At 38.6% G+C, this 23,080-nt stretch overlaps 5 protein-coding genes across 7 annotated transcripts; 3 read left to right on the top strand and 2 right to left on the bottom strand.

Moving 5' to 3' along the window:
- The first annotated feature begins 1,699 nt into the window (after positions 1-1,699).
- On the top strand, positions 1,700-7,270 carry LOC127246508 (uncharacterized). Its single transcript, XM_051267940.1, has 6 exons — positions 1,700-1,920; positions 2,738-5,055; positions 5,138-5,216; positions 5,656-6,068; positions 6,552-6,650; positions 6,735-7,270. Exons 2-6 carry the CDS (start codon positions 2,794-2,796, stop codon positions 6,885-6,887), a joined length of 3,006 nt encoding a protein of 1,001 aa, XP_051123897.1. The 5' UTR covers positions 1,700-1,920; positions 2,738-2,793; the 3' UTR covers positions 6,888-7,270.
- Positions 7,271-7,282: 12 nt separating this feature from the next.
- Positions 7,283-8,958, bottom strand: LOC127246510 (transcription repressor OFP8-like). Its single transcript, XM_051267944.1, has one exon. It carries the CDS (start codon positions 8,184-8,186, stop codon positions 7,386-7,388), a length of 801 nt encoding a protein of 266 aa, XP_051123901.1. The 5' UTR covers positions 8,187-8,958; the 3' UTR covers positions 7,283-7,385.
- Positions 8,706-10,838, top strand: LOC127246509 (uncharacterized). 2 transcript variants are annotated; one of them, XM_051267943.1, is made up of 6 exons: positions 8,718-8,817; positions 8,982-9,325; positions 9,409-9,747; positions 9,829-10,454; positions 10,535-10,706; positions 10,779-10,838. In XM_051267943.1, the coding sequence occupies exons 1-4, from the start codon at positions 8,775-8,777 to the stop codon at positions 10,336-10,338; spliced, it is 1,236 nt and encodes a 411-aa protein (XP_051123900.1). In that variant the 5' UTR covers positions 8,718-8,774; the 3' UTR covers positions 10,339-10,454; positions 10,535-10,706; positions 10,779-10,838. The 2 variants fall into 2 exon arrangements, with proteins under 2 accessions (XP_051123898.1, XP_051123900.1); XM_051267941.1 differs by having other exon boundaries at positions 8,706-8,817; positions 8,958-9,325; positions 9,409-10,454.
- On the top strand, positions 10,828-12,818 carry LOC127246511 (uncharacterized). The gene is made up of 4 exons (XM_051267945.1): positions 10,828-10,846; positions 11,133-11,455; positions 11,924-12,162; positions 12,532-12,818. The coding sequence occupies exons 2-4, from the start codon at positions 11,147-11,149 to the stop codon at positions 12,581-12,583; spliced, it is 600 nt and encodes a 199-aa protein (XP_051123902.1). The 5' UTR covers positions 10,828-10,846; positions 11,133-11,146; the 3' UTR covers positions 12,584-12,818.
- Positions 12,819-12,832: 14 nt separating this feature from the next.
- On the bottom strand, positions 12,833-21,885 carry LOC127246507 (protein ESSENTIAL FOR POTEXVIRUS ACCUMULATION 1-like). Of its 2 annotated transcripts, none has more exons than XM_051267938.1 (10): positions 21,713-21,885; positions 20,230-20,318; positions 19,188-20,093; positions 18,990-19,110; positions 18,682-18,861; positions 17,576-18,334; positions 14,876-17,453; positions 14,208-14,401; positions 14,023-14,082; positions 12,833-13,915 (listed from the first exon to the last, which is right to left on the bottom strand). In XM_051267938.1, the coding sequence occupies exons 1-10, from the start codon at positions 21,759-21,761 to the stop codon at positions 13,533-13,535; spliced, it is 5,319 nt and encodes a 1,772-aa protein (XP_051123895.1). In that variant the 5' UTR covers positions 21,762-21,885; the 3' UTR covers positions 12,833-13,532. The 2 variants fall into 2 exon arrangements, with proteins under 2 accessions (XP_051123895.1, XP_051123896.1); XM_051267939.1 differs by having other exon boundaries at positions 20,242-20,318.
- Positions 21,886-23,080: the final 1,195 nt, after the last annotated feature.

The following is a 23,080-nucleotide window of genomic DNA, read 5'->3' as shown; positions in this document are numbered from 1 at the left end:
AGGTATTTAGAGTTTAAATTCATGACCCCATGATTATAAGTAAGAGGATATATAAGAAAATTATTTATGATTTATGGCTCGGAAAGTCTCTATTGTTTTTTTTTATAATATAAATATGGTATGAAATTTCATTGTGTTCTTGAAATATGGCACAAAATTCTTTTTAGAAAATTATATGCAGTATTTTGAAAATACAATGGACTCTCATAATATTTTAAAAAAATTATACTTTCTCTCAGTTCCAATACAATTATTTTATTTACTATTTTTGTCCGCCTCAAAACAATAGTTTCATTTTCATAAATAATCATATCACTGTAAAACTACATTTACTTTTTCATTATTATTACACAATTATCACTATTTTTTACAATAATATACTCAAATGGCAAAAAAAATATTTTACCCGTACTTATACAAACTTTTTAAATCATATTTGTACTACGATAAATGTTGCACTATAATGTTGAAGTTGTGTTTTAGTAACCACATTTAATGTGAATACAATATTTTTCTTATGTAATATAAATACATAAATAAATAATATATTTGTATATAATCAATATACATTATTTTTATAACAAAAATAAAAAGTATGAATGTATATAAATATTTGTTAATAAACCAATTATATATTTATTGCTTCCAATATTTATACATTTAGTTATTCAGGTGTATTCAAAAAATTATGTATGATAGACAGACCTTCAATATATAATTTTACAGTCACAAGACTATATACATATCAAAATCATCCAGGGTGGATATATATAATTTTTTTCATATAAAAAATTGAAACTTGATTTTTTTATTAAAAATATACTCTATCCGTCCGCTTACAAAGTTTATATGTTTCTATTTTGGGACGTCCAATTACAAAGTTTACATTTCATTAAATATTTTATTTTTTTCTACAAATATCATTGTTTTACATCACATCATTATTTTTTTTAAAAAAAATTATTACACTACTTTTAACTACTCAGACGGAGGGAGTAATTTACTAATGTTTTGTTAGTATATTTGGGGTTTGTTTGGAATTTGAAATAAATTGTTAAGTTGAATTTGTTGAAATAATATCTTATGAGATAAAAATTGTATAAAATAAATAATTTTAATTTAAAATTATAAAAACAAACCCGATAAAAAAAAACAAATAAATTAGGGATAAATTTGATATGGCTATAACAAATACATACTAAAATCATCAAATATATATTTGATGAGAGCTTCCAATTAAACAGATATACTATTAATATTAAAATATTAATTAATTTAAATAAATAAAATATAATACATCTTATATATATTGTATTATTATACTATCACTTTTATGATAATTGAGAGAAACAAAAGTGTGTCTTGATTATTATTTCAATTTTAATAGGTAATATACTTATTTTATTTTTATTTTTAAATTACATCACACCAGAGTCAGTAACACTAAATTATTTTATTATTGTTTAATAAATATGTATATTTTATTTATTTATATGTATTATATATAAAATAATATTTATATTTTCATTAAACTATATATTTTAAAATATTTAAATATATATTTAATTTTAATTTTTAATTATAGTATATAATATATTATAAATAAAACATTAATTAAATAGATTATTTTTTAGTCTAACTTCAAATTTGAAAAATCCAACAACTAATTTGTTGTTGGGTTTAACAAATCCTCCATAGTTGATATGGATATGGATATTGCAAAATATCCGTGACAATCTCTCGCGCGAACAAATTTTCTCGGTTTTCCGCTAACATTTGGAAATAGATATAATAGCGAATCCCTACTTCCCGCCAAAGCCACTTGCAGATACGCAAGGGAAAGGGTTCGGACAATTGACTACCTTATTGCTTCGCTCTCACATTGCCTACATCTGTCATCATCAGCAGCTGCATAGTAAGGTGAGTTTTCGATGCCCGCACTGCTCGAGGGTACTAGTTTGTTTGCAATTGATTTTGCGCCGACGCATGTGAATTCAGTTTTTAAGTGACGTTGTTTATGTTTTTGTAATGCTCCGTTGATCTTTCCAAGATCTTAGGGTTTTTAGGTACTAATTTCAGATTTGTTCTTGCTTGCATTCCATTGTGATGTTGGTAAGGTATGCGCTTGAATCCGATGCGTAATGGTTTGCCCATGGTTTGCAAGATGTATCTCTAGGCGCTATTTTATGAATGCAATTAAAAAAGTAGAGGTTCTAGATCGCTTAACTTAGGATTTTGTTGCGCCACTTGGAACTGGAAGTTGTTTGAGCAAAAAGGATACTGGGTTGTGACGACGTTGGTTCTGGATCTAAGGAAAATACCCTCAATCCTAATGCAGTTTTTTTTTTTTTTTTTTTTTAATATAAATATATATATTTGTCCCCACTGTTATTAGTTCGCTTGTTTTACTTAAGATTATGGCTAGCGCCACATTCAATTGAATGCTGGTGAAGAGTTTCTGGCCTTGGCTCAGACTTTAGTGTTTTCACCAATACTATTTGTATCGTATGTGTTAAAATCTGCTTGAAGATTTGCATTTATGTTAAGTCAACAGTGGGTTGTGTATTAGCTTTTATCATTTAGAAGCACGGAAATGAAATTCAATAGTTTCTCGACTCCAAAGTATGTATATATTTAGATTCTTAGTGTTTACTTGCTTTATTGTCAGATTTAGGCATCAAATCATTTTAAAGATATTAAAATTAATTCATTTGTATTGTTGATCATACTTTTGCAGCTTCTTTCAGTGCGGGAGAGGTAGCAAGGGAAACAGTTGTGTCTTTTCCATAAAAAATGAACCTAAGGAGTTGTGATGGTATATTTTTTATCAAAACTATTAACAGCAGGGGTTTGGTGACAAAACTACGCAATTCGGATTCCAATGGAGTGCCAGGAATTGTATACAAGAGTTTAAAGGATGTTTATGGCAATGAAAATGCAACAAGGCTGCGGAGATCTGGTCCAGATTTGATGTTAAACCGTGTACAGATGGAAGTTAAAGATTTTCCTGTGGCGGATAGAAATTTACAGGAAATAAAACCGGAACCTGATGAATTTGTTTGCCATGCTGGGGGTGGTGGCTCCAATGAATTGGATGATAACATCACACTGAAACAGCTGAGGAAACGGTTCCCGAAAAAGAAGAGAAAACGCAGTCATAATGATGGGAATTCTCCTCTGGATAATGTAAATGAAGAGACCGTGGAAGATGATTTTAGTGAGCCCCTTATCAAATTGAAACGAAAGACCTCAAAGACCAAAAGGAGGTCTAATAATCCAAGTGTTCTTTCCAGTTCAAATGTTGATTTCACTGTTAAAGCTGAAAAGAACTTGCTTCCAGAAGACAGTTTCTTGGAATATGCAGGGCAATTTAAAGAACTTATGACTGTTAAAATTGAGGTTCCTGACATCGAGCAATCAGAATGTCAAAATCAAACCTCTTCTGCTGATGTCTCTTTTATGGGATGTAATGAGGGACTAGATTCGGGTGGATCAGCTTCAACTGAGTATCAGTGCATGGTCCAGCATGAAAACGGAGATCAACAAGGCAAATGCCAGAACTTTCAAATTGAGGTTCTGGACATCAAGCAATCAGAATGGCAAAATCAAACCTCTTCTGCTGATGACTCTTTTGTGGAATGTAATGAGGGACTAGATTCTGGTGGGTCAGCTTCAAATGAGTATCAGTGCATGGTCCAGCATGAAAACGGAGACCAACAAGGCATATGCCAGAACTTTCAAATTGAGGTTCTGGACGCTGAGCAATTAGAAGGTCAAAATAAAAACTCTTCTGCTGATGACTATTTTATGGAATGTAATGAGGGACTAGATTCCGGTGGATCAGCTTCAAATGAGTATCAGTGCATGGTCCATCATGAAAACAAAGATCAACAAGGCAAATGCGAGAACTTTCAAGTTGAGGTTGCGGACACTGAGCAATTAGAAGGTCAAAATAAAACCTCTTCTGCTGATGACTCTTTTATGGAATGTAATGAGGGACTAGATTCTGGTGGATCAGCTTCAAATGAGTATCAGTGCATGGTCCATCATGAAGGAGACCAACAAGGCAAATGCGAGAACTTTCAAATTGAGGTTGCGGACACTGAGCAATTAGAAGGTCAAAATAAAACCTCTTCTGCTGATGACTCTTTTATGGGATGTAATGAGAGACTAGATTCTGGTGGATCAGCTTCAAATGAGCATCAGGGTATGGTCCAGCATGAAAACGGTGATCAACAAGGCAAATGCCAGAACTTTCAAATTGAAGTTCCGGACACTGAACAATTAGAAGGTCAAAGTAAAACCTCTTCTGCTGATGAATCTTTTATGTGCTGCAATGAGGAATTAGATTCTGGTGGGTCAACCTCCAGCGACCAACAAGCCAAATACCAAACATATGTCTCTGGTGAAATACCTTACAATCATATTGAGGATGCTGAGCCTATTTCTATGCTTGTTCCTTGGGATGGGATGATTGCCAAGCTAAAAACTCTGGAGTCAGGTTGTAGGGATTTGGTTGATCTAACTCCTTTGGTAAATGAGAATGGGAAAGAGATGGAGGAGAATTGCTTCAGAAGCTCAATGTCTCCACATACAAATTATGACGCATGTAGTAATTCTATATGTGCTTCCAACATGAGTGCAGCATCAGAACAATGTAGCAGTTCTGGGATCCGTGTTTCAGACATGACCAATGGAGCAGATTATTCATGTAATAATATGGACGGTTTTCTGTGTTTCCCTGAGACTGTCTGTGGCTCTTGTCCAGAATTAATTAGTTCGCTGCAGATGAGAGAGAACTTAATGTCTGCTGAAGATGCTACAACCAACGAGGAGCAACTTCATGGCGTTGATAACACAATGAATAATGACTCAAGTTGTACAGTTCATATTGAGAATGCCCTGGGCAAGGATGAGGAGAAGCCAACTTCAGCATCTTCAATCTCTGACTCAGAAAGTCATTCTTCGATAAAGACCCAATGTTGTGACAGTTCTGAAACATTTTCTTCACCAGAACAACATGCATCACCTGAAAGGCTCTTTTCAACGAGGAAGGTAATTTTAGTTTTCTGCATAGCACTTTAGGTTTATGATAGTTGTTGAAAACATTTTAAATCTAATTGGAAAAACCGGGCAGGCTATGTCTCCATCTTCTCAAGAGCGGCTGTGCATAGTGATGAATTCTATCGAGCTTGGTAGTGATGGCGATCTGTATAGTAAGTCATGTTACAGGAGTTTCCCCTATTATATGTAATTAGCATGTTTATGTCTACCGTTTGGCTTGAGCAACCCTTTTGCATTGATTATGATCATTTCGAGGACAAGTCACTTAACAAGAACATTGAAATACAATAAATGTTGCAATTTGTTACAGTGGAAAAACCTTCTTTTGAAAGATCATTTTAAGACATTAATTTTTGAGCAGTAGAATCTGAGTGTATTACACCTGCAATCATTCATTTCACCACTAATTTTATGGTCCCTTTCTCATGTAATCCCTGAGGGGATGAATTCATATAATAGCAATTTCAATTCTCTTTAGTAATCTGATCAGGACCTGCCAAAGGCTCTTTGGAAAACCATGTTTCCCTCTTCTTCTATATTCATTAGTATTTGTCTCCAATTTCTGCGACTCATGATATTTAATGAATGCAGCTGCTTCAGATCACAAAAGGAAATTCTTTGGAGAACAAACTAGGAAGGAGGCTTCATTTGCGAGATCAGATATCGAGTACTGCAGACCAACTCTTTGTCAAACTCCACCTGAGAGGGCTACCCCACCAAAAGTCTTCACAGGTCCTAGAACTATCAAAAAGAGATCAAAGATTGCCAAAGGTAATCTTGATGGGCCTCGTGTTTCCCGCCACTTACCTACCTTCAGTACTGGGTGTGCTTCCATTCAAGGTTGCTGCGAAAGTGCTATTGCTTTCACACAGCGACAGATGCATGATATGGAGTCCCTTACGGAGAGGTTGATGAATGAGCTGAAGTCTATGAAGGACATTGTAGAACAAAAGTTGCTTTTTGAGGCATATCGCAATAGTTCCTTGAAAAATGATGCAGATGGGGTAAGTGAAACTTCATGTTTAGCTTGTTAAATATGGCGTTAGGTTTTATTCACTGCATTCTTTTCTTTCTTTTTTTTCCTGTTTTTTTTTTTCCTATTTAGTAGAATGTGGTTACAAAATTAAAAAAATTAATGTTTTAAATATAGTGTTAGGTTTTATCCACTTTTCTTATGATATATATATATATACCTTTATCTGAGAATTACTTGAAATTTTCATTCAAGCAAATAACTTTTTGTGACCTTTTGAATCCATTTGAAAATACTCCAATTCTGGTGCGAGGTGGCCACTTAAGTTATATTAGTATGTGAGCTTTATATATTTCCTTTTCTTTCATTTTCATGTTGTATTGTAGTAGGATGTTAAAGCATGATGGATGATATCTTTGAAATTCTTGCACTGTGCATGCTTTTAGATCTCAAAAAGTAAATAGACTACAGATGCATATTCTGTAGCTTACGTGTGCTTCTTACATCTTTACAGGTGAAATCAGCCATCAAGAATGCCACAAAAGTTGAGAACTCAGCTAGGAAGTTGCTGTCTGGGATGTCAAGGGATTGCCATCGTTTCTGTAAAATAATGGTCTGTGTTCTATTTTCACTCTTCCCATCTACGCCTGCAAAATTCATGCTTGATTGACCCTCTGATTCATCATTTTTATCACAGAAAATGACTACAAACAATGGTACTGCTTCAAAAGATGCCACCCCAAGAGTGAGGAAGAAAATTACATTTGCAGATGAGGTTGGTGAGAAGCTGTGCCATATCAAATTTTTTGAACATGATGACATCCCTTGTGCTGATGAAGTAAAGCAGTGAGGCCATAATACTGTCTCAATGAAATAGCATGCATTACACATCTTTTCTTTATGCAATTTTTGTAGAGAAACTGGAATTAGTGATTATTTTGCTTGTAGATTCTAGGTTTTACCATGGTGCTACCCAATGAGGCTAAGTTGCATTTCCGATCCCAATGACCAATATGGCTTTCTTTTCTCAATGCATAGTGATGTTTGTGACACGTGTATGTTCATTAGAGCAGTCGATGTATTTGAGCCCCACCGTGGTGTTTGTATTGAACTAAATCATGAGCCGTGTATTGAATCAATTATAATTTGTGCATTAGCCTGATGAAACATCATTCTGTCATATATATATACATATATATATGTATGTGTGATCATTCTTGAATTAAATAATCATTTACTCATGATCCAAGAATCAAACAATAAAAGAAATCATTCTTGAATTAAGTAATCAGTTACTCATGATCCAAGAATCAAACAATAAAACAAATGAGTTTGTAGATCTGTTTGCTTATCCACAGAACACACGCTGCATGATCTCTGTGAAAGCCTTTATTATGACTTCGTGATGAATTCTTGAATTGAGTGATAGGAAGCTCATCAGGAGGTGTTCCAGCTCTTTGGGATCAAACATCTCTTTCTCCAGGACCATCTCCAACATGGAATTCTTGAAATCCTCGTAAGGATCAACAGACTTCTTCACCACAACAAAGCTCTCATTCACTTTTGCATTCCTTATACATGGCATGAACTTACTTGGAATTGCTGATTTAATTTCACGATGCTCGTCTCTACTATACCTTTCTTTTGACTGGAAATTCTTTAATCTTTGTGGTCTGATATTTGTTTGCTGCATCGATTTCTTCCCTGTCTTGAATGAATATTTTAAGTGATCATAGGATGAGTTGAAACTAGGTGGGGAAGAGAGTACGTTGTCATCATTCTCATATGAATTGGCCATAGCTTTTGATTTCTCTGCTGCACTTACATAACTTTTTTTCCCATTTCTTGATGGTGTGACTGGGGAGGAAGTCTCATCAGAGTTGCTTAAGTTGGAAAGTTTTTCTCTATTTCTTCGCTCAGAATATGGATGGGATGTGTATTCAAATGGGGAGATCATCGACGGTGTGGATGGTGGGGCATCCGGAAAACTGAGGTAAGAAATGTCGAATGACTTGCAGTTAACAGGAGAGTACATGAGTTTAACAGCAGGCACGGGGCTTTTCGCCATTGAAGAAGGCTTTTTGGGACGGCATATTTGGAAAGAAGGCAGATAACTTAGCTTCAGTTTAGAGCCTTTGGGTTTGGCCATATTTGTGATGGGATGCTATCTTAAGACCAAGCTCTTCTATTTATACATGCAGGAATATTGATTGAATGACCATCATCAGCCGGCTTGAGCTGTTAACAGGGAATATATATATATATATATATGAATTATGGGAGTTTGGAATTGATCAAATCCCAGTGATGCAACCTGAAAGCTGCAGTTTGAATTCCTTTTTGATGTCATTTTTGTTTTGCAGGAAAAGGTCTTTGCTGTTTGCTTCTGCTGCTGCTTACTTCTCTGGCAACATTGCATATATACAGGTGTGTATTTTCTCCTGGAAATGGTCAAATTCAACTTTTTTCTTTGCTATTCTATTCGTTAAGACAAACAAATACATTCTTACTTTATCTGAACACACTATCCATCTCTTTCACTAACCAATTCTTTTTCTGAACATAAAAGTGGGCCGTGTCTATTATGGGCCTAGATAATTCATAACCATTTTACTTTGAATTGGGCCCAACTTATTGGGCTAATAGCGCGGCCCAAAACCAGAAATGTCCATACTTAAAATTTCGACGTCAGCAGTACGGTCGCCTCCTACAACGAAGGTCTACCTTAGAACAGGGCATGGCATGGCATAACCATGAGCCGGAAAAGATTGCATCAATCGGTAAGTCACCTGAATCGGCATCAAATCGGAGTCGGCCGAGGGAAGAGGGAGCCCCCCGTTGGAATCACTCCGAATTCAACCTTCCCTCGCTCAGGCTCAGCTCTTGATTAATTATTGTTGTTGTTGATCTCTGACTGTAGTCTGAATTTCATCGTCGGAATCAGTTTTCCGGTGGCGGCGGCGGATGAGGAAGCTGTGCCCTAATTTGGACAAAGAGGATGGGCTGGAGACGGTGCTGGAGGTTCCGATCCCGGAGGAAATGTTCAACAAGATGGGAAGCAACGCTACCCTCCGGTGGCACAACATGCGCAACCTGATGCGCGGCCACCACAACCGCCTCTCCATCGACAAGTGGTCCGCCGCCGATCCCAATCCTTTGGCAACCGCTTCCTCTCCCAACCACGACCAGTTCATGCTCCTCCTCAAGCTCGTCTGCTCTCCGCTCATGCCCTGTCTCCCCAAATTAGGTCACGCCTCCATCCCCATCCCCGTCAGAGCACCGTCCATGGTACGTACTCTCAATTCCTTTCCTCTCCCCCTCCACTGATTTGAATTCAATTGTAATGGTGCTAATGGTGGTGCCATAACCAGGAAGCTTCGACGGCCAATTACATCGTGCAGCAGTACCTGGCAGCGACGGGAGGATCGAGCGCGCTGAATGCCATAAAAAGCATGTACGCAGTGGGGCAGATGAAACTGGCGATAGTATCAGATGTGACGCACAATCCGCAACCGCAAGCCGCCATGAAAGCCAGCGAGGCCGGCGGATTTGTTCTCTGGCAAAAAAACCCTGACTTATGGTACCTGGAACTCGTCGTCTCCACATACAAAATCAGTGCAGGCAGTGATGGCAAGACCTCCTGGAGCCATTCTTCCCTCAATTTGAATCCCACCAAACTCCCTCCAAGGCCCCTCAGAAGATTATTCCAGGCAGGCACACACAAAACCCTAATAAATAAGATTTTTCATCATCTCCTCGTTAATCTAATCTGTAATCGATCTCTGCAGCAGGGCCTGGATCCAAGATCAACAGCGAATCTATTCCGGAACACAGTCTGCATCGGGGAGACAACCATCAACAACGAGAATTGCTTCATCCTGAAACTGGAGACGAGCCTCGACATTCTGAAAGCACAGAGCACAGCCAACACCAAAATAGTGTACCACACCATATGGGGCTATTTCAGCCAGAGGACAGGCCTGCTCATCCAGTTCGAAGACTCCAAACTAATCCAGATCAAGAACACGCCTGCTACAGACGACCAGGCCGTGTTCTACGAGACAAGCTTGGTGTCTGTGCTCGAAGACTACCGCTACGTGGATGGGATCAACATTGCGCACAAAGGGAAGACCACTGCCTCCCTGTTGAGGTATGGCACGAAAATGAGAAGAAGCTGGACGCTCGAGGAGACATGGAAGATTGAAGAGGTGGATTTCAACATTGATGGCCTCTCTGTCGATTACTTCAACCCTCCCTCGGTTTGCAAGAAGGATAGCGAACGTGAGGACGACGCCATTTGATGGTTTTGCCACAGGTTTCAGGTGATTTATATGCATATAAATATAAGGGCTTTCTTGATTATGGAAGCCATTTTGAGTGGACTCGAAGTTACAGGAATTTACTTGCTTCAACATTGGTTAGTGCCTTTTCTTTTTTTTACCTTCTTTCTTTGTTGGGCATATATATTTATTTATTTTGTCAACTTGTTTGTCACAGGAATTTGAAGTCAACATGCAAGAAGACAGGAGGGTGAATTGTCAACAAGGTTGTTTAAAAGTGGGTAGGAATCGAAATCCTGTAACGCTGCCAATTTGTCGAATGCTATGTGGTTGAAAGTAGACCAAGACCAAGTGTGAACCCGACCCCCACCTTAATGAAGGCAAGCTAGGTACGCGTTGGATCTTTCTTCTTTATTTTAATCACAGGGGCTGTCTGAACAAATAAAATAGACAAAACCCAGAAAGCATGGTGCAAATGCAATTCAGCAAGTGAGAGTCAAATGGCGTCGGTGGAAGAGGTATTTTCAAGGTACAACCATCACTGCAGACTGCAGTGCCATGATTGTACTCTCTGGCATTCCATGTCTCCATCTCCATCTCCACCCCCATTCCTCTATTATTTATACATAGGCAGGGGAGAGAAGTGAGGACCGACACACTACTGTTAAGGAATTAGAAATCCAACCACCCAATTGCACCAAAACCCCACCCCACCCCACCATTTCTGAAACTCTACAGTTTAATAATACTATAATCTAGAAAATTCAGCTTTAAATAAAGAGCTGATTGATGATTCATTAATGCTCTGAGCGCAGACCAGGTAGCAGAAATGAGAGACGAAGAAGCCCAGAGGCCCCAAGCAACCACCAATGGCGGCGGGGGCAGCAGCAGCAGTACGAGTTCAGCATCAGGCTTAAGTAACAGCAGCAGCAGCAAGAGAGAATTGGGTTCTTCTTGTTCTAGATTGGAGAGACTGTTTGGCAGAGGCAAGTACAAGCTGTGGGCTTTGGCTGCCATAATTCTACTGGCACTTTGGTCGATGTTCACTGGCACTGTCACTCTAAAATGGTCTGGTCTTGACCTCAAACACTCCTCCCATGACTCCGATGCCTCAATCCATGCTGATCTTGATGTTCTGGTACGCTTCTCACTATTATTTATCTCATCATCCTATATTCATCTCTATTTCAGATATGGATCTCGACTCTCTCCCTACCTCCCTCTCTCTCTCTCTCTCTCTCTCTCTCTCTCTCTGTTCATCTTTTTGAGTTATTCTGCCTGCATCTCTTTTGTGTCAGATCCACTGAGGTGATGATATCATGGAAACGAAGTTGAATATTATTGCCATATCCACTCATCAAGTTATAAAAACTGAACCTTTTTCCTTTTATGGGTAAAAAAAAGAAAAAGTTTTTATTACACAGTGATTTGTAGTTAACAATTGAGAGGAAGCAGCAAACCCAATTGGTTCATCAGTTACTTTTGTTTTCCCCCTTAAGAGAGCTGTTTTATTTTCCTATTTCCATCACCACTTTACGGATTCAATGGTTCTTGGAGGTGATTTTGTTGAATTACATATAAGTGTGGATTTATATGATTTGTGTAGGATGTTGATGAAAGGGAGAAGATGGTGAGGCAGATGTGGGATGTGTACAAACACAGCAGCATAGTTAGGCTGCCAAGCTTCTGGAGAGAAGCATTTGGTGCAGCATACCAAGATCTAACCAGTGAGGTTGCCAACATTCGGAACAACGCCCTACTCGAGATCGCCAAGATGTCGTTCCGATCACGATCGCCAGACATAGACATATACGAGTTGCCTGCTGTTGTTGAGCCAACTGCTAAGTAAGTGGTAAACTGGAGCTTAGGGTTATTGCACAAATTATTTTATAGAACCAAAGTGGATTGCTTGCTTTTGATGAACATTATTAACATGTGATTGGTAAAGCTAGGGAGGGGAAACTAGTGGTTATTTGCTGAAAGCAACTGATTGCCTAAAGCCATTGAATCCATGTTGCTATGAATCTCCATTTGTTTCATTCTAGAAACCTGAGTAAGCAACTTTTTTGCTGCTCAGCTGATGCCATCGACTTCCCAAACTAGTTGGGATTTTATGTTGAAGGGGCATTGTCGATAATAGCTGCATCACTGCTTGGTAATTTCTCTACGGCAAGTTTATACGATCAATTCATTTATGTACTTTGGTTGTTGCAGAGGATCTAAAGCGGAGGACCAAGCGAGACCCAGGACAGGGAAGCAACGATAAGATAGCCGGCTAGGGCTAATATCTTCAATACCACACCACATTATTAAGTCCCCATAGAAGGGAATTTACTTACTATATTAGCCTACCTATTATGCATCTTCATTGCAAAGTGATGAGATGCTACCCTCCAAGAAGTTCCATAAGATACCATGCCCACAAGTGTGGGGATATATATGTGTGTAATAAAATTGATCAATTTCCTTGTATTTCATTACAGGGCTTGCTACTTATCTTCCATCCCCAGCTCAATAAATAGATAGGGAAACTTTTCTATAAAGCTAAAAGTTTGTGCATATCCAGTTGGACCAGCTATGCTCTTCCAAAGAAAAACATACAAAAATAAAATTGGTACCAGTTGGAATCTATGACAACAACTGAGGCATAAAAAGTTTCTAACTTTACCCATGAAATTCTTGATGCTTTATGTACACGCCACAAACTTTGTCAGGTATATTTTGACACTCCCAGGGCAGTCACAGTGGCTGAAGATGTCACATTACTCTACCACCACAGCACATGCATATATGCAATTATATTGTGCCCCACTAGGACTAGTATTTTTTCAAATTGCCACAAAATAGCATATAACAACCCTAATTCAAGAAATACCAACAGAACTCTTTCAGATTATGAACTGGCTCTATAATATGTCCATCCCAGGGTTTCATTTCATGAAAAACTGAAACAACTTTCAAAATCTTGGATGAAAAGGGTATCAATTGATGATATGTCATGGGGAAGTATAGATTAAGCCCCAAGGCAAGAGCAGATTCAATCTCCGAACTATTGAAATAAATTATAACCAACCTACAGTCGGAGACAACTTCACAAAATTGCTTGAGCAGGTATACTGGTTACTGGGACTTCTCTATAGAGAGGAGTTGAAGATCCTAGCTGGCCGCCTCAAAAACATTTACAGTCTTGTATTTACAGTTCATCTATTACCTGCTTAGTCGTCAAGTGTCTGAATCTCTCCCATCATGATGCGGTTGCTAACCACATTGAATCCCAGAATTGATGGGCTCACTTTCTTTCCTTTTTTCCCTTTCTTTTTCCCCCCTTTAGTAGCACTGTCGCTAGCAGCGCCTGCAAGGTCAGAGATACCAGCATCTGCATGATCGGAAGTCATATCTCCCATCCCCAAGGCTGTGGCCTTTCGATCATTCCGATCCTTGAATGCAATTTCAAGAACATCCGCAGGCAAAAAGTCTTTGTAATTCAGAAACTTGTCGATGAACTCACGGTTAGGGTCTAAGGAACCAAGATTCTCTACCAGGAGTGTCTCTGCCTCAGATCTTGATATCTTTAAACAATATTCCAAGATGCTTGTATCTACAAAGAGAACACATGCTCAGATAAATTTGAGTATCAATAACTGTAGGCCCAATTATGGGAACTTCAACCTTGAATTAGTAACACCACTAAGGTCAACAAAATACCTTTAGAGCCAAGAAGTCTGTTGGACTCACTCTCACACCACACTCTGAAGTCTATAGCCTCTGCAACAATTCAAAAAATAAGTCAATGTAGCATCGCTCAAGTCTCCTCTTTAGCATGTCCCCCAATGTTTGGTTTAGTGCATACATGTTGTGGTATTCCAAGTATAAAAACCAAAATATTTCACCTGAACTCTTCGTTATGGCCGATTTTTTCTCTTTCTGGGATGACTGAGCAGAGGTAGCTGAAACAGGAAGAGAGTAATCTGCAGACTTGACACCAGAAGTCTTCTGCCGATTCAGTGACCCTCCAAGAGTACCTTTTGCAGTGCCGCTTTTGCTTCCCCAGCTGCCCTGTGATCCAAGTTGAGGAAATCCTGACCTGCAGAAATAGAAGAGCATATTCATAATAAAGACAATTCTTTCTTTCCATTAAATCAAAAAAGCAACCAAAGAGTGCGAAAAAACAACAATAAAAGTTATACTGCTACTTCCCTAGAAGCTCATTTAACAGACCAAAGCAAATTCACAATTGCCACAATAACAAATGCAAAGGTTACCCCAGGCAACAGTAAGAAAAGCCACTCATATCTGAGACAACAAGCATATAACAAGAACACTACCCCAATCCTCTCACACATATACCTACAAATATCTGGCGATAGAAACTATTCAACTACTCTATCACCAATTCATAGCAGTAGCAATAAAAAACACCAAAGGCATAATGGGATGTATTGCCTAGATGAAGAATGCCACAAACATACTTAGAATTTTCAATACACAGTGAATTTCTGAAGCCACAGTCAAGGGCAAGGAAAAAATATATATATAGAACAAAAGAAAAGAGCCATACTTATTGCCCTCAGGCTTTGGTTGCTCAATTGGGCCCCAGAAAAGATCGTCTTCAACTTTATGTTTTGATTGAGTGGAAGCTTGTGAGTTGGCAGGTAAGGTTGTTGTCGCCTTTGCAGGAGATGAGGAGTGTGGACCAGTTCCACGTGTAGTTTGATTCACTGAAGGCTTTGGAGTTGGCATCAGCAATGAAGACTCCCGTTTTTCTTGCTCCTTAAGAATGTCTCGCAATGAAGCTGGTTTATTGTGTTTCCCAGAATCCATGGACCAAGCAGCAGCGGGAGGACTTGCAGACTCTCCCTTCCAGGGGACAAAATCCCCCAAGGAAGGGCCAGATGGTCTAGCAGGTAAGACATCATCTTGCTGCTGCTGCTGGCGAGCATGTTTTAACTTATCTGTAGAGCTAGATCCAATAGACACATCAGGAACTGAAGGAGCAGCTTTGGCTCCTGTACTTTTAGCCTTGGCAGACTTTTTGCGGCTCTTCTTAGCATCTTTAGCACTAATAAACTCACCATCAGCAGCTGAATCAATTTGGGAAGTCAAAGATGAGCTTAAAGGAGCTACAGATACACCATCAGAAATGTCCACTACTTGGTCACCACACTTGGAAACATCAGTATCCCAAAATAGATCTTCTTGGCTCTTCTTGTTCTTCAGAATTGACAAATTATCTTTGGAAACTTTCAACTCTAGGCCAGCAGCATCCTGTCGAATTTCATTGGATGCCTTATTCTCTGCATTCGCAAACACACCTGCCCAAGGTGTTGAGCTGCTCATGGACCTCACAGATGTGGAGACAGCAGAGGCTTCCATCTCTTCTCGTGCTCTCCTCTGCTCTTCCTGCTGGATTTCCAGTAATGATTTGGGCTTAAAACCAGGGGCGGGATTCCATACGCGTCCAACATTTGCGTCTGTTTTCAGCTGTGAAACTTGGGCAACTTGCGCAGGCGGTGCCTTTGCCTCAATTTCCACATGACCATCATGAACAAGGGAAGGCAATGAAGTTTGATTTGTCAAAGAACTAATATCATCAGTAACTTTATTGGCCTTACTTTTCTCCTTCTCTGAAGAAAATGTCTGCAACTTGGCATTGCCAGAGCTTGTTTCATCAATTTCTGATGCCTTCGAGAGTTGTGACTTAGAAACTCCCCTTGCTGTGTCATTAGAAACCTTTGAAGCCTTCTGCTTCTTTGATTTCTTTTCTGACATTTTTTTAACTTCCCTTGATTCAGGAATTTTCACATCTTTGGTCACAGGTGAATCAACAATGTGATGTTCTTCTCCATCTCGTGCGTCATCAAGTTCTCTCAATGGTTTCTCTACCAAGGGCTCTATCTTTTCTTGAACAGGTCCCACATTTCCAAGGTCAGCTTCCAATTTCTGCAGCGAATTTGATTTTTTCATATGTTCAGTGATTGCTATGCTTCTAGTGTCAGGGGTTGGCACATTAACAGATACACCATGACTTGGCATTTGTTGTGAACCATAATTACTATCCTTCTCTAAATTTGATGACAAATCCACACCAGCTTCTGTGCTAAAACTCTCATGTTGCTCAATAATTTGCTCCGGAAGAGTCACATTCAAGTTCTGATTACGAGCAATTTCCGGAAAATATTGATGAGGTAGCAGCATTGAAGCGCCTGAACCAGCTTTTAAGCTGAATTCCTGAGAATCACCAGGAGGCAAAAGAATATCACCAGCCTTTGTGTTGTCACTGAGAGCTTGGGACTGTGAGCCAACACGAAACTCATTCGGGCTTTGATAATGGGGTTGATCAAGATTAATATTCCCTGTGGGAAAACCACCAGTTTGCAATTGAGAAAATGATGCCTCACCCAGCTGTTGGTTGTGATGATGCTCAGCCAGCACTTGTGAAAGCAATTGCTGCTGCTGGAGTAATAGCTGCTGCTGCTGTTCTTGTTTTTGCTGCTGCTTAAGCAACAGGAGCTTATCCAGAACTGAGAGCTGCTGTGCTGCAACAGGGGCCTGGGATTGCAATTGCAATAAGTACTGCTGTTGCAACAGATTCAGTACCTGTGGATCTTGAGCAATAGCAGATGGAATGAGCTTTTCTGGAGTTAAAATATTGGAAGGATTGTCCATTTGGCCTAATAGATTAGTTACTGAAGGACTCTGTGGTGGTAGCATCTGCTGCTGCATTCCCATTCCAGATTGTGAAGCAAAGTTTTGCATGTTATGAATGTCCAACTTATCCTGAAGTTGACCCAACCCCTGCTGAATGGGTAAATTCAAGCGACCAACCTTGGAGGCAGTAGGATCAGATAAACCTTGGAGATTAGGTATTGAATCCACACTCAGAGAATGATGCTGGGCCAGAGCAGAGTCAGTAAGAGATCCTAGCAGCTTTGAGTGCGCCAGTGATGCCTCATTCACAACATCCGCCTTTGCATCAACAGAAACAACATTTTTTCCAGGCCAAAGGGCATAAGGATTTGGTAGAGATCTCTGCCTCTCTAGAGTTAACTTCTGGGCCAATAAATAAGGGTCATCTCCACTGTTGGATCCAATCGAAGGGTAGGCAAAAGTATTATCACCACCTTGAGCCTGCAAACCTGTAAGATAATAGCATGCTTATATTATAAAGGCCACAATATCATAAGACCCTCAAAAAATAAAAAGACAGGGAAAAGAAAGAAAAAATACTTTATTGTGAATTAAAACAGAAGAGACAAACCTTCTGAAAGAGTAAACTTCTCATGGGGCATATTAGTCATACCACCAGCCATCAATGATTCCAAAAACCTATTTTCAGCATCTGTCGTAGAACCATGCCTGTATCTTGGATCATTTTTTAACACCTCAGCCTCGCTTGAAATGCCATGAAGCTTTCCAAAACTGCTGAAGTTTAATCTACCAGACATGTCCTGGATTTCGTTTGCCTTTGGTGCAGTAAATCCAGGAGGTGGACGAGCCTTGGCACGTAAATGGGGCATCATATCTCCAAGTAAGGAGAAGGGGGAGTCAGCTGGTGCACTTGCCAAACGTACTTGCAGTTCTAAGCCAAAATATCCAGACTCAAACCATGTCATGATATCACTCCCTGAGAAGGGCCCTTGAATTTCACCTTGGGGATCTTTATAGAGAAGAATTAGGTCTTCCGGAGGTGTCTGAGACAGCTTAAGTGATTCCATCTCCCTATCAATTGGAATAGATTGCTGTCGTCTCATAATCAGATCATCACTAACCTGCCACTTGGGTCCTCCTAATTTAGTGTTAGGCGAAGCCATCAAGCCAGATCCCCAGACATTCTTATAATTATTCTGAACATCTGTTGATGTCTCCCGCCAATCAGTAGTAGCACGTGTGTGTTCTGCAAATGATGAGGATCTCCATGAACCGGCACGAAGGACAGAAGATTTTTCTGGTGCACTGGATTCCCTAGCAGCTGTAACATCCTCATTCTTCCTTTGAATAGCAGCATCCCCTCGCAATGCTGAACACATGATTATATTGCATAAGCCAACAAAACAAAAAACACAATATAAGCTGGCAATCAAATAACAAAGGATAAAGCTAAAGAATGCAGACTATTAATTATTTTATCAAATTAACAACCCACTACACCAGAACGAAGGAGGGCCAAGAGGAAACGAGACCAAATACAAATTTAGCTAGCATATCTATCTTGGATTTTATTCAATAATATTTGCATCCGTACAAAAAAGGTGAAAAAAACAGATTGCAGTACTTCTAACAAACTATTTTCCACAGCTTTCCACCTCATATGCAGTGATCCTGTGTAGTCAACATCCACACAAACATAATGAAATCAATGAGTACCTCCAGCAGTCAACTTGTTATTAGAAAGAGTCTGATATTCCTGTGTTGGCTCAGCTTTAGTGCCAGGTCGATGGTAGGGCTGCTTTTCATGGGACAGGCCTTCGGAATAATTGAAATAACCCTCAGTGTTGTTTGATGCTTCATGTTTGTTGTCATACATGGGAAGATCATCTTTCGAATCTGCTTGAAACAATTGAAAATGAAAAACCGAAGAACAAGCATGTTCATCACCATAAACTAGCCAAGTTAGCAGAAATAATACCAAGTTGCATACGTAACATTCCATGCAAAAAATAAAAATACATTACCAAGTCTGTTCCGTCTCGACTGCATAAAGCCACCAGTGGTTCGGCCAGCAGAGCCATCTTTACTAACCTGTGGAGCACCGCTGCTAATGATTTCTCCATTGTCAATTCCCTTCAGAACAACCTAAAACAGAATAACACAGCCAGCTATAATAACCATCTTAACTATCAAATCTCAAAATAGTAAAATAAATGCATTACCAACTCCTCTGGGGAAGGCTCAGAACAGGCCAGTGGTTCAATAAATTCATCTTGTGTTAGTGAAGGTACTTGAACACCACCTTCTAAATATTTCCCATGACTTATCACATCAGTTGTCCTGTATATATTAATCAGCTTTGCCCGGCTATAGCTTAAAGAATAAGGCCCACCATCCCCACTTTCACCTTTTTCTAATAGAGATCCATGAGGCTGCAAATTAGAGGAGTTATGGGTAGACAAACTTCCACCAGAATTAGTCCTTCCCCTTCCAAGGGAAAAGTTAGGAGCAGGGTTTTCAGTACGTCCCCGGCCAAGTGAAAATGTAGGAACATGTTTGTTTGGGGCCAATGGTGGTTGGTGTGCATCTGCCCTACCACGACTGTAGGACGAGTAAGATCTCCATGGTCGATAATGATCTCCATCCCTTTCATCCTTTCCATGCTCAGAAAGTTGAGAGGACCCTTTATCAAGAACATCATCTTCTTTCTTGGAGTCCATCCACTTCTGCCCTCCATCAATTTCCTTGTCATCAGGCCCCCACCTTGTATTCCATTTGCTTTCACGGCGTTGATCGTTATTGTCTCTGTTCCCTGAATCAGTCCACCGCTCTACTGGGGCACGGCGCACTTCCCCTTGATGTCTCCCAGAAGGCTCAACCTTGCGATCCACCCTGTGATTGTCGCTGTGCTCCCTCTCCCCCTCTCTCCATCTGTCCCTACGGACAGGGGCATTAGTGTCCCTTTCTTCATCACGCCAGAAGGCACGGCGACCAGATTCAATATCCAGCACAGAAGGACGAAAAACATCTTTCTTCTTATGGTTTCCAGCCAAATCATCTCCTGTTCCAGTTACTTTTGTAGTAAGAGGATGGTTAGCATGACCTGGAAGTGGATTGAAATGGTTGTCCTGCACCAAAAATGAAGTCACTAAAATGAAGAATGAGCAAAACCTTCTTTCTCAGCATCCTCCCCATCATCTCACTTCACATGTCAGTGGAGCAAAATAAATCATCAAGCATAGAACAAAGTATAGCATAACAAACCCCAGCAACTACCCCAGACTTATTTTCCACTTGTTTGGTCAAAAGCCACTGAGGTGAGAGCGGAATGGAATTATCAGATCCTGGCACATCTGCACAATTTAGAAAAAGGATAAAAAAAATATATATATTAATAAAACTTTTGAGGGAATTGTAAAAAGAAAAGTGTTATCAAGCAAACCACCACCCATAAATGATAAGCATATACACAAATATAATACTAATACAAATAAAATAACTAGATCCACACTACTGGAAATTTGCGATATTACATGATAATAAAAACTAGTACCAAAAAGAGAGGGGGGGTGTTTCCTAAAGTGTATATCCAGACTTAATTACAAACATGTGGAAGCATACAATACACACACAGACAGAAAGTACTAGGTGGATGAAGCCTCAAATCGATATCTTTGAAACATATTTAAAAAAATATATGAGAAGTTTAATACTTAAGAATGGGTTAAACATTGAACCAGAGCTTTTAAATATATAATTTTTTTAAAAAAATAAAAGAAAGTAAAATCTGCAATTCACTCAAAAATGTGCTATCAGTCAACAATTAACCTATAAGTGCAAGAAAATTTAGTATACAAAGAGCTAAAACAAACCCACTCCTCCAACCCATCCAAAGAAGAACAAATCCCAAGTGTCATTGTTCTATGAGACCAATGGAAGATATTTTTGTTGCAACAAAGAAAATGCAACATTTGGACACTTAGGAAAAATATGCAAAAGTCTTGTTATGTCCACAGTTCCCGCCAGCATGCTTGTAGCTTAACATCAACAACAGTACCAAAGCACATCATATCAAGAGATTACTATCCGAATATTGTAAGGCAAGGATCAAATAAGCACGGAGAGTCAGAGACAATAACCAACAAAGAGGCCAAAACCCTTGGCATTTTGAATTTTAATATAACTGGAAAACCTTAACAGGCTAGCAAAGTTAGGTGAAAGACAAGAGTTCCCGACTAGATAGCTTGAAACAAGAAGCTTTCATCAATGTCAAAATGAATGTCTACCATTAAACCTGAGAATAAATCTCTTATATTGCAGATACTGTAATTCACAACACTCCAAAACATATTTCCGACATATATAGATTGTTAACGAGATTTAGAAATTTCATAATCGAATTTAGTACACCGACTCGTCTATTTAAGCTTCCTTCACTGGAAAACTACACTCGATACTTCATCGCAAAAACCACATAGTCGTAGATTCAACTGCTACCCCTGCATTGGATTTTTTTTCGGGAACTTCGCATAAACGCCGCAAAAGAAAGAGCGATTGCCATGGCGGTCACACTAATAAAAGCAGAGATAAAAGCTCCAGATACAGAGAAAATAAAACCCTAAAATACAAGAAGAAGAAGAAGAAGAAGCGAAGGTTCGATTTTAGGGTTTTTCACAACAGCAGAAATCAATCCAAAAGAAACAAGAAACGAATATCCCAAATACACCAATGCGATGGATAGATAAACCTTTCGATATCAGATTAGGGCGAGAATCAAAGACGGTGTTGTCGGCCATTGATGATCGAAGAAGGAGCCGGCAAATTGCGAATAGCGAGCTAGAGAGAGAAAACACTTTCGATCGACTGCTTCAAGGTGCGCGGAATAGCCAAAGGCGGGGGAGGCGAAATGTAGGGCAAAGGGCAATATATCAGATACCCAAAGGTCTGTGATGTGGTGCAGGTTAAGGATGCGTCGCCCTCCGGCTCACGTTAGCTTTAACCCTTGCGATATTATTATTATTATTCTTTGCCTTTTTTTTATTTTTTTCCTGTGGAGACGGTTTGCTTCCACGCGCGTGAGCCGTGTCGTGCGGTTCACAGTCTCCTTGAAATGACGCTTATGCCCCAATATTCCAGTATTGAGTGGATATCGTATTGGGGCCCACGGGTACGTGGCTGGATGTGCGTGCGGGAGGCGCAGTGCACCGCTGCTCTCGACGTATGGTAGATTTTCTATATTACTATTTTTTTATTATTTTATATATAAAAAAATAAAAATTATTATTAAAATTTATATATTTTATTAAAATATAATAATAAATAAATAAATAAAACTTAATATTCTCTTGGAACGATAGGGTTTATTTTTTTGGTAGATTTTTTAATATTAGTATTATATTAGATTATAGTAAAACAAATAAAAATACTCTTATTAGTAGTTGTAATATAAAAGTAATTACATTTGTGTAATATATTGTAAATTGAAATGATATTTATTATGTTAAGTAGATAGTACAATTTAAAGAAATTGTAACATTTCAATTAAGTATCTCTAATAAAAATATTATTATTAATATTAAGGAAAAAATCACTTTTGATCCCAATAATCAATTTTAGTCTCATTATAAATAATTTCAATCAATTTTAGTTTAATTATAAATAATTTCAATCAATTGTGGTTCTACCTTTAAAATTGATTGAAATTATTTATAATGGAACCAAAATTGATTAAAATTGTTTATAATATAACTAAAATTGATGAGTTTTTTATATTACGACCAAAATTGATAGATTTTAATTATATTGTGACAAAAAGTGATTTTTTTTTTCTAATATTAATGTGCTATTAATTTTTATATGCATTACAAACATATCATTCTATATGCAATTAATTTTTAACAAAGTCAAAAATAAAAATGTCAATTTCTTTTATCACTTCGATACAATACTATTATTTTGAATCGACTACAAAATCTCAACTGTTTATTTCGGATTGGTACAGACAAAGTATATTATTAATATATTAATCGAATTGGTATAAAATTCACCCATAGACTCGAAATCTAGAGTTGTTGACTAGTCGAGCGAAGTAAGTGTTCGTGTTTGTTCGTTAAGC

This window comes from Andrographis paniculata, unplaced genomic scaffold (assembly GCF_009805555.1).
Source record: "Andrographis paniculata isolate CXL003 unplaced genomic scaffold, ASM980555v1 Contig30END, whole genome shotgun sequence".
Classification (NCBI taxonomy): domain Eukaryota; kingdom Viridiplantae; phylum Streptophyta; class Magnoliopsida; order Lamiales; family Acanthaceae; genus Andrographis; species Andrographis paniculata.
This window is presented reverse-complemented; position numbering and strand designations above follow the sequence as displayed.

Bases quoted from the DNA above. Each gene is read 5' to 3' on its own strand.
- LOC127246510 (XM_051267944.1), bottom strand. From the start codon at position 8,186: ATGGCCAAACCCAAAGGCTCTAAACTGAAGCTAAGTTATCTGCCTTCT.
- LOC127246509 (XM_051267941.1), top strand. From the start codon at position 9,002: ATGAGGAAGCTGTGCCCTAATTTGGACAAAGAGGATGGGCTGGAGACG. The intron at 9,326-9,408 runs GTACGTACTCTC...TGCCATAACCAG, and splicing joins CCGTCAGAGCACCGTCCATG to GAAGCTTCGACGGCCAATTA.
- LOC127246511 (XM_051267945.1), top strand. From the start codon at position 11,147: ATGAGAGACGAAGAAGCCCAGAGGCCCCAAGCAACCACCAATGGCGGC. The intron at 11,456-11,923 runs GTACGCTTCTCA...TGATTTGTGTAG, and splicing joins ATGCTGATCTTGATGTTCTG to GATGTTGATGAAAGGGAGAA. The intron at 12,163-12,531 runs GTAAGTGGTAAA...TGGTTGTTGCAG, and splicing joins GTTGTTGAGCCAACTGCTAA to AGGATCTAAAGCGGAGGACC.
- LOC127246508 (XM_051267940.1), top strand. From the start codon at position 2,794: ATGAACCTAAGGAGTTGTGATGGTATATTTTTTATCAAAACTATTAAC. The intron at 6,069-6,551 runs GTAAGTGAAACT...ACATCTTTACAG, and splicing joins TGAAAAATGATGCAGATGGG to GTGAAATCAGCCATCAAGAA. The intron at 6,651-6,734 runs GTCTGTGTTCTA...TTTTTATCACAG, and splicing joins ATCGTTTCTGTAAAATAATG to AAAATGACTACAAACAATGG.
- LOC127246507 (XM_051267938.1), bottom strand. From the start codon at position 21,761: ATGGCCGACAACACCGTCTTTGATTCTCGCCCTAATCTGATATCGAAA. The intron at 20,094-20,229 runs GTTTGTTATGCT...TTTTTGGTGCAG, and splicing joins AGTCTGGGGTAGTTGCTGGG to GACAACCATTTCAATCCACT. The intron at 18,335-18,681 runs GTACTCATTGAT...TCATGTGTTCAG, and splicing joins TAACAAGTTGACTGCTGGAG to CATTGCGAGGGGATGCTGCT.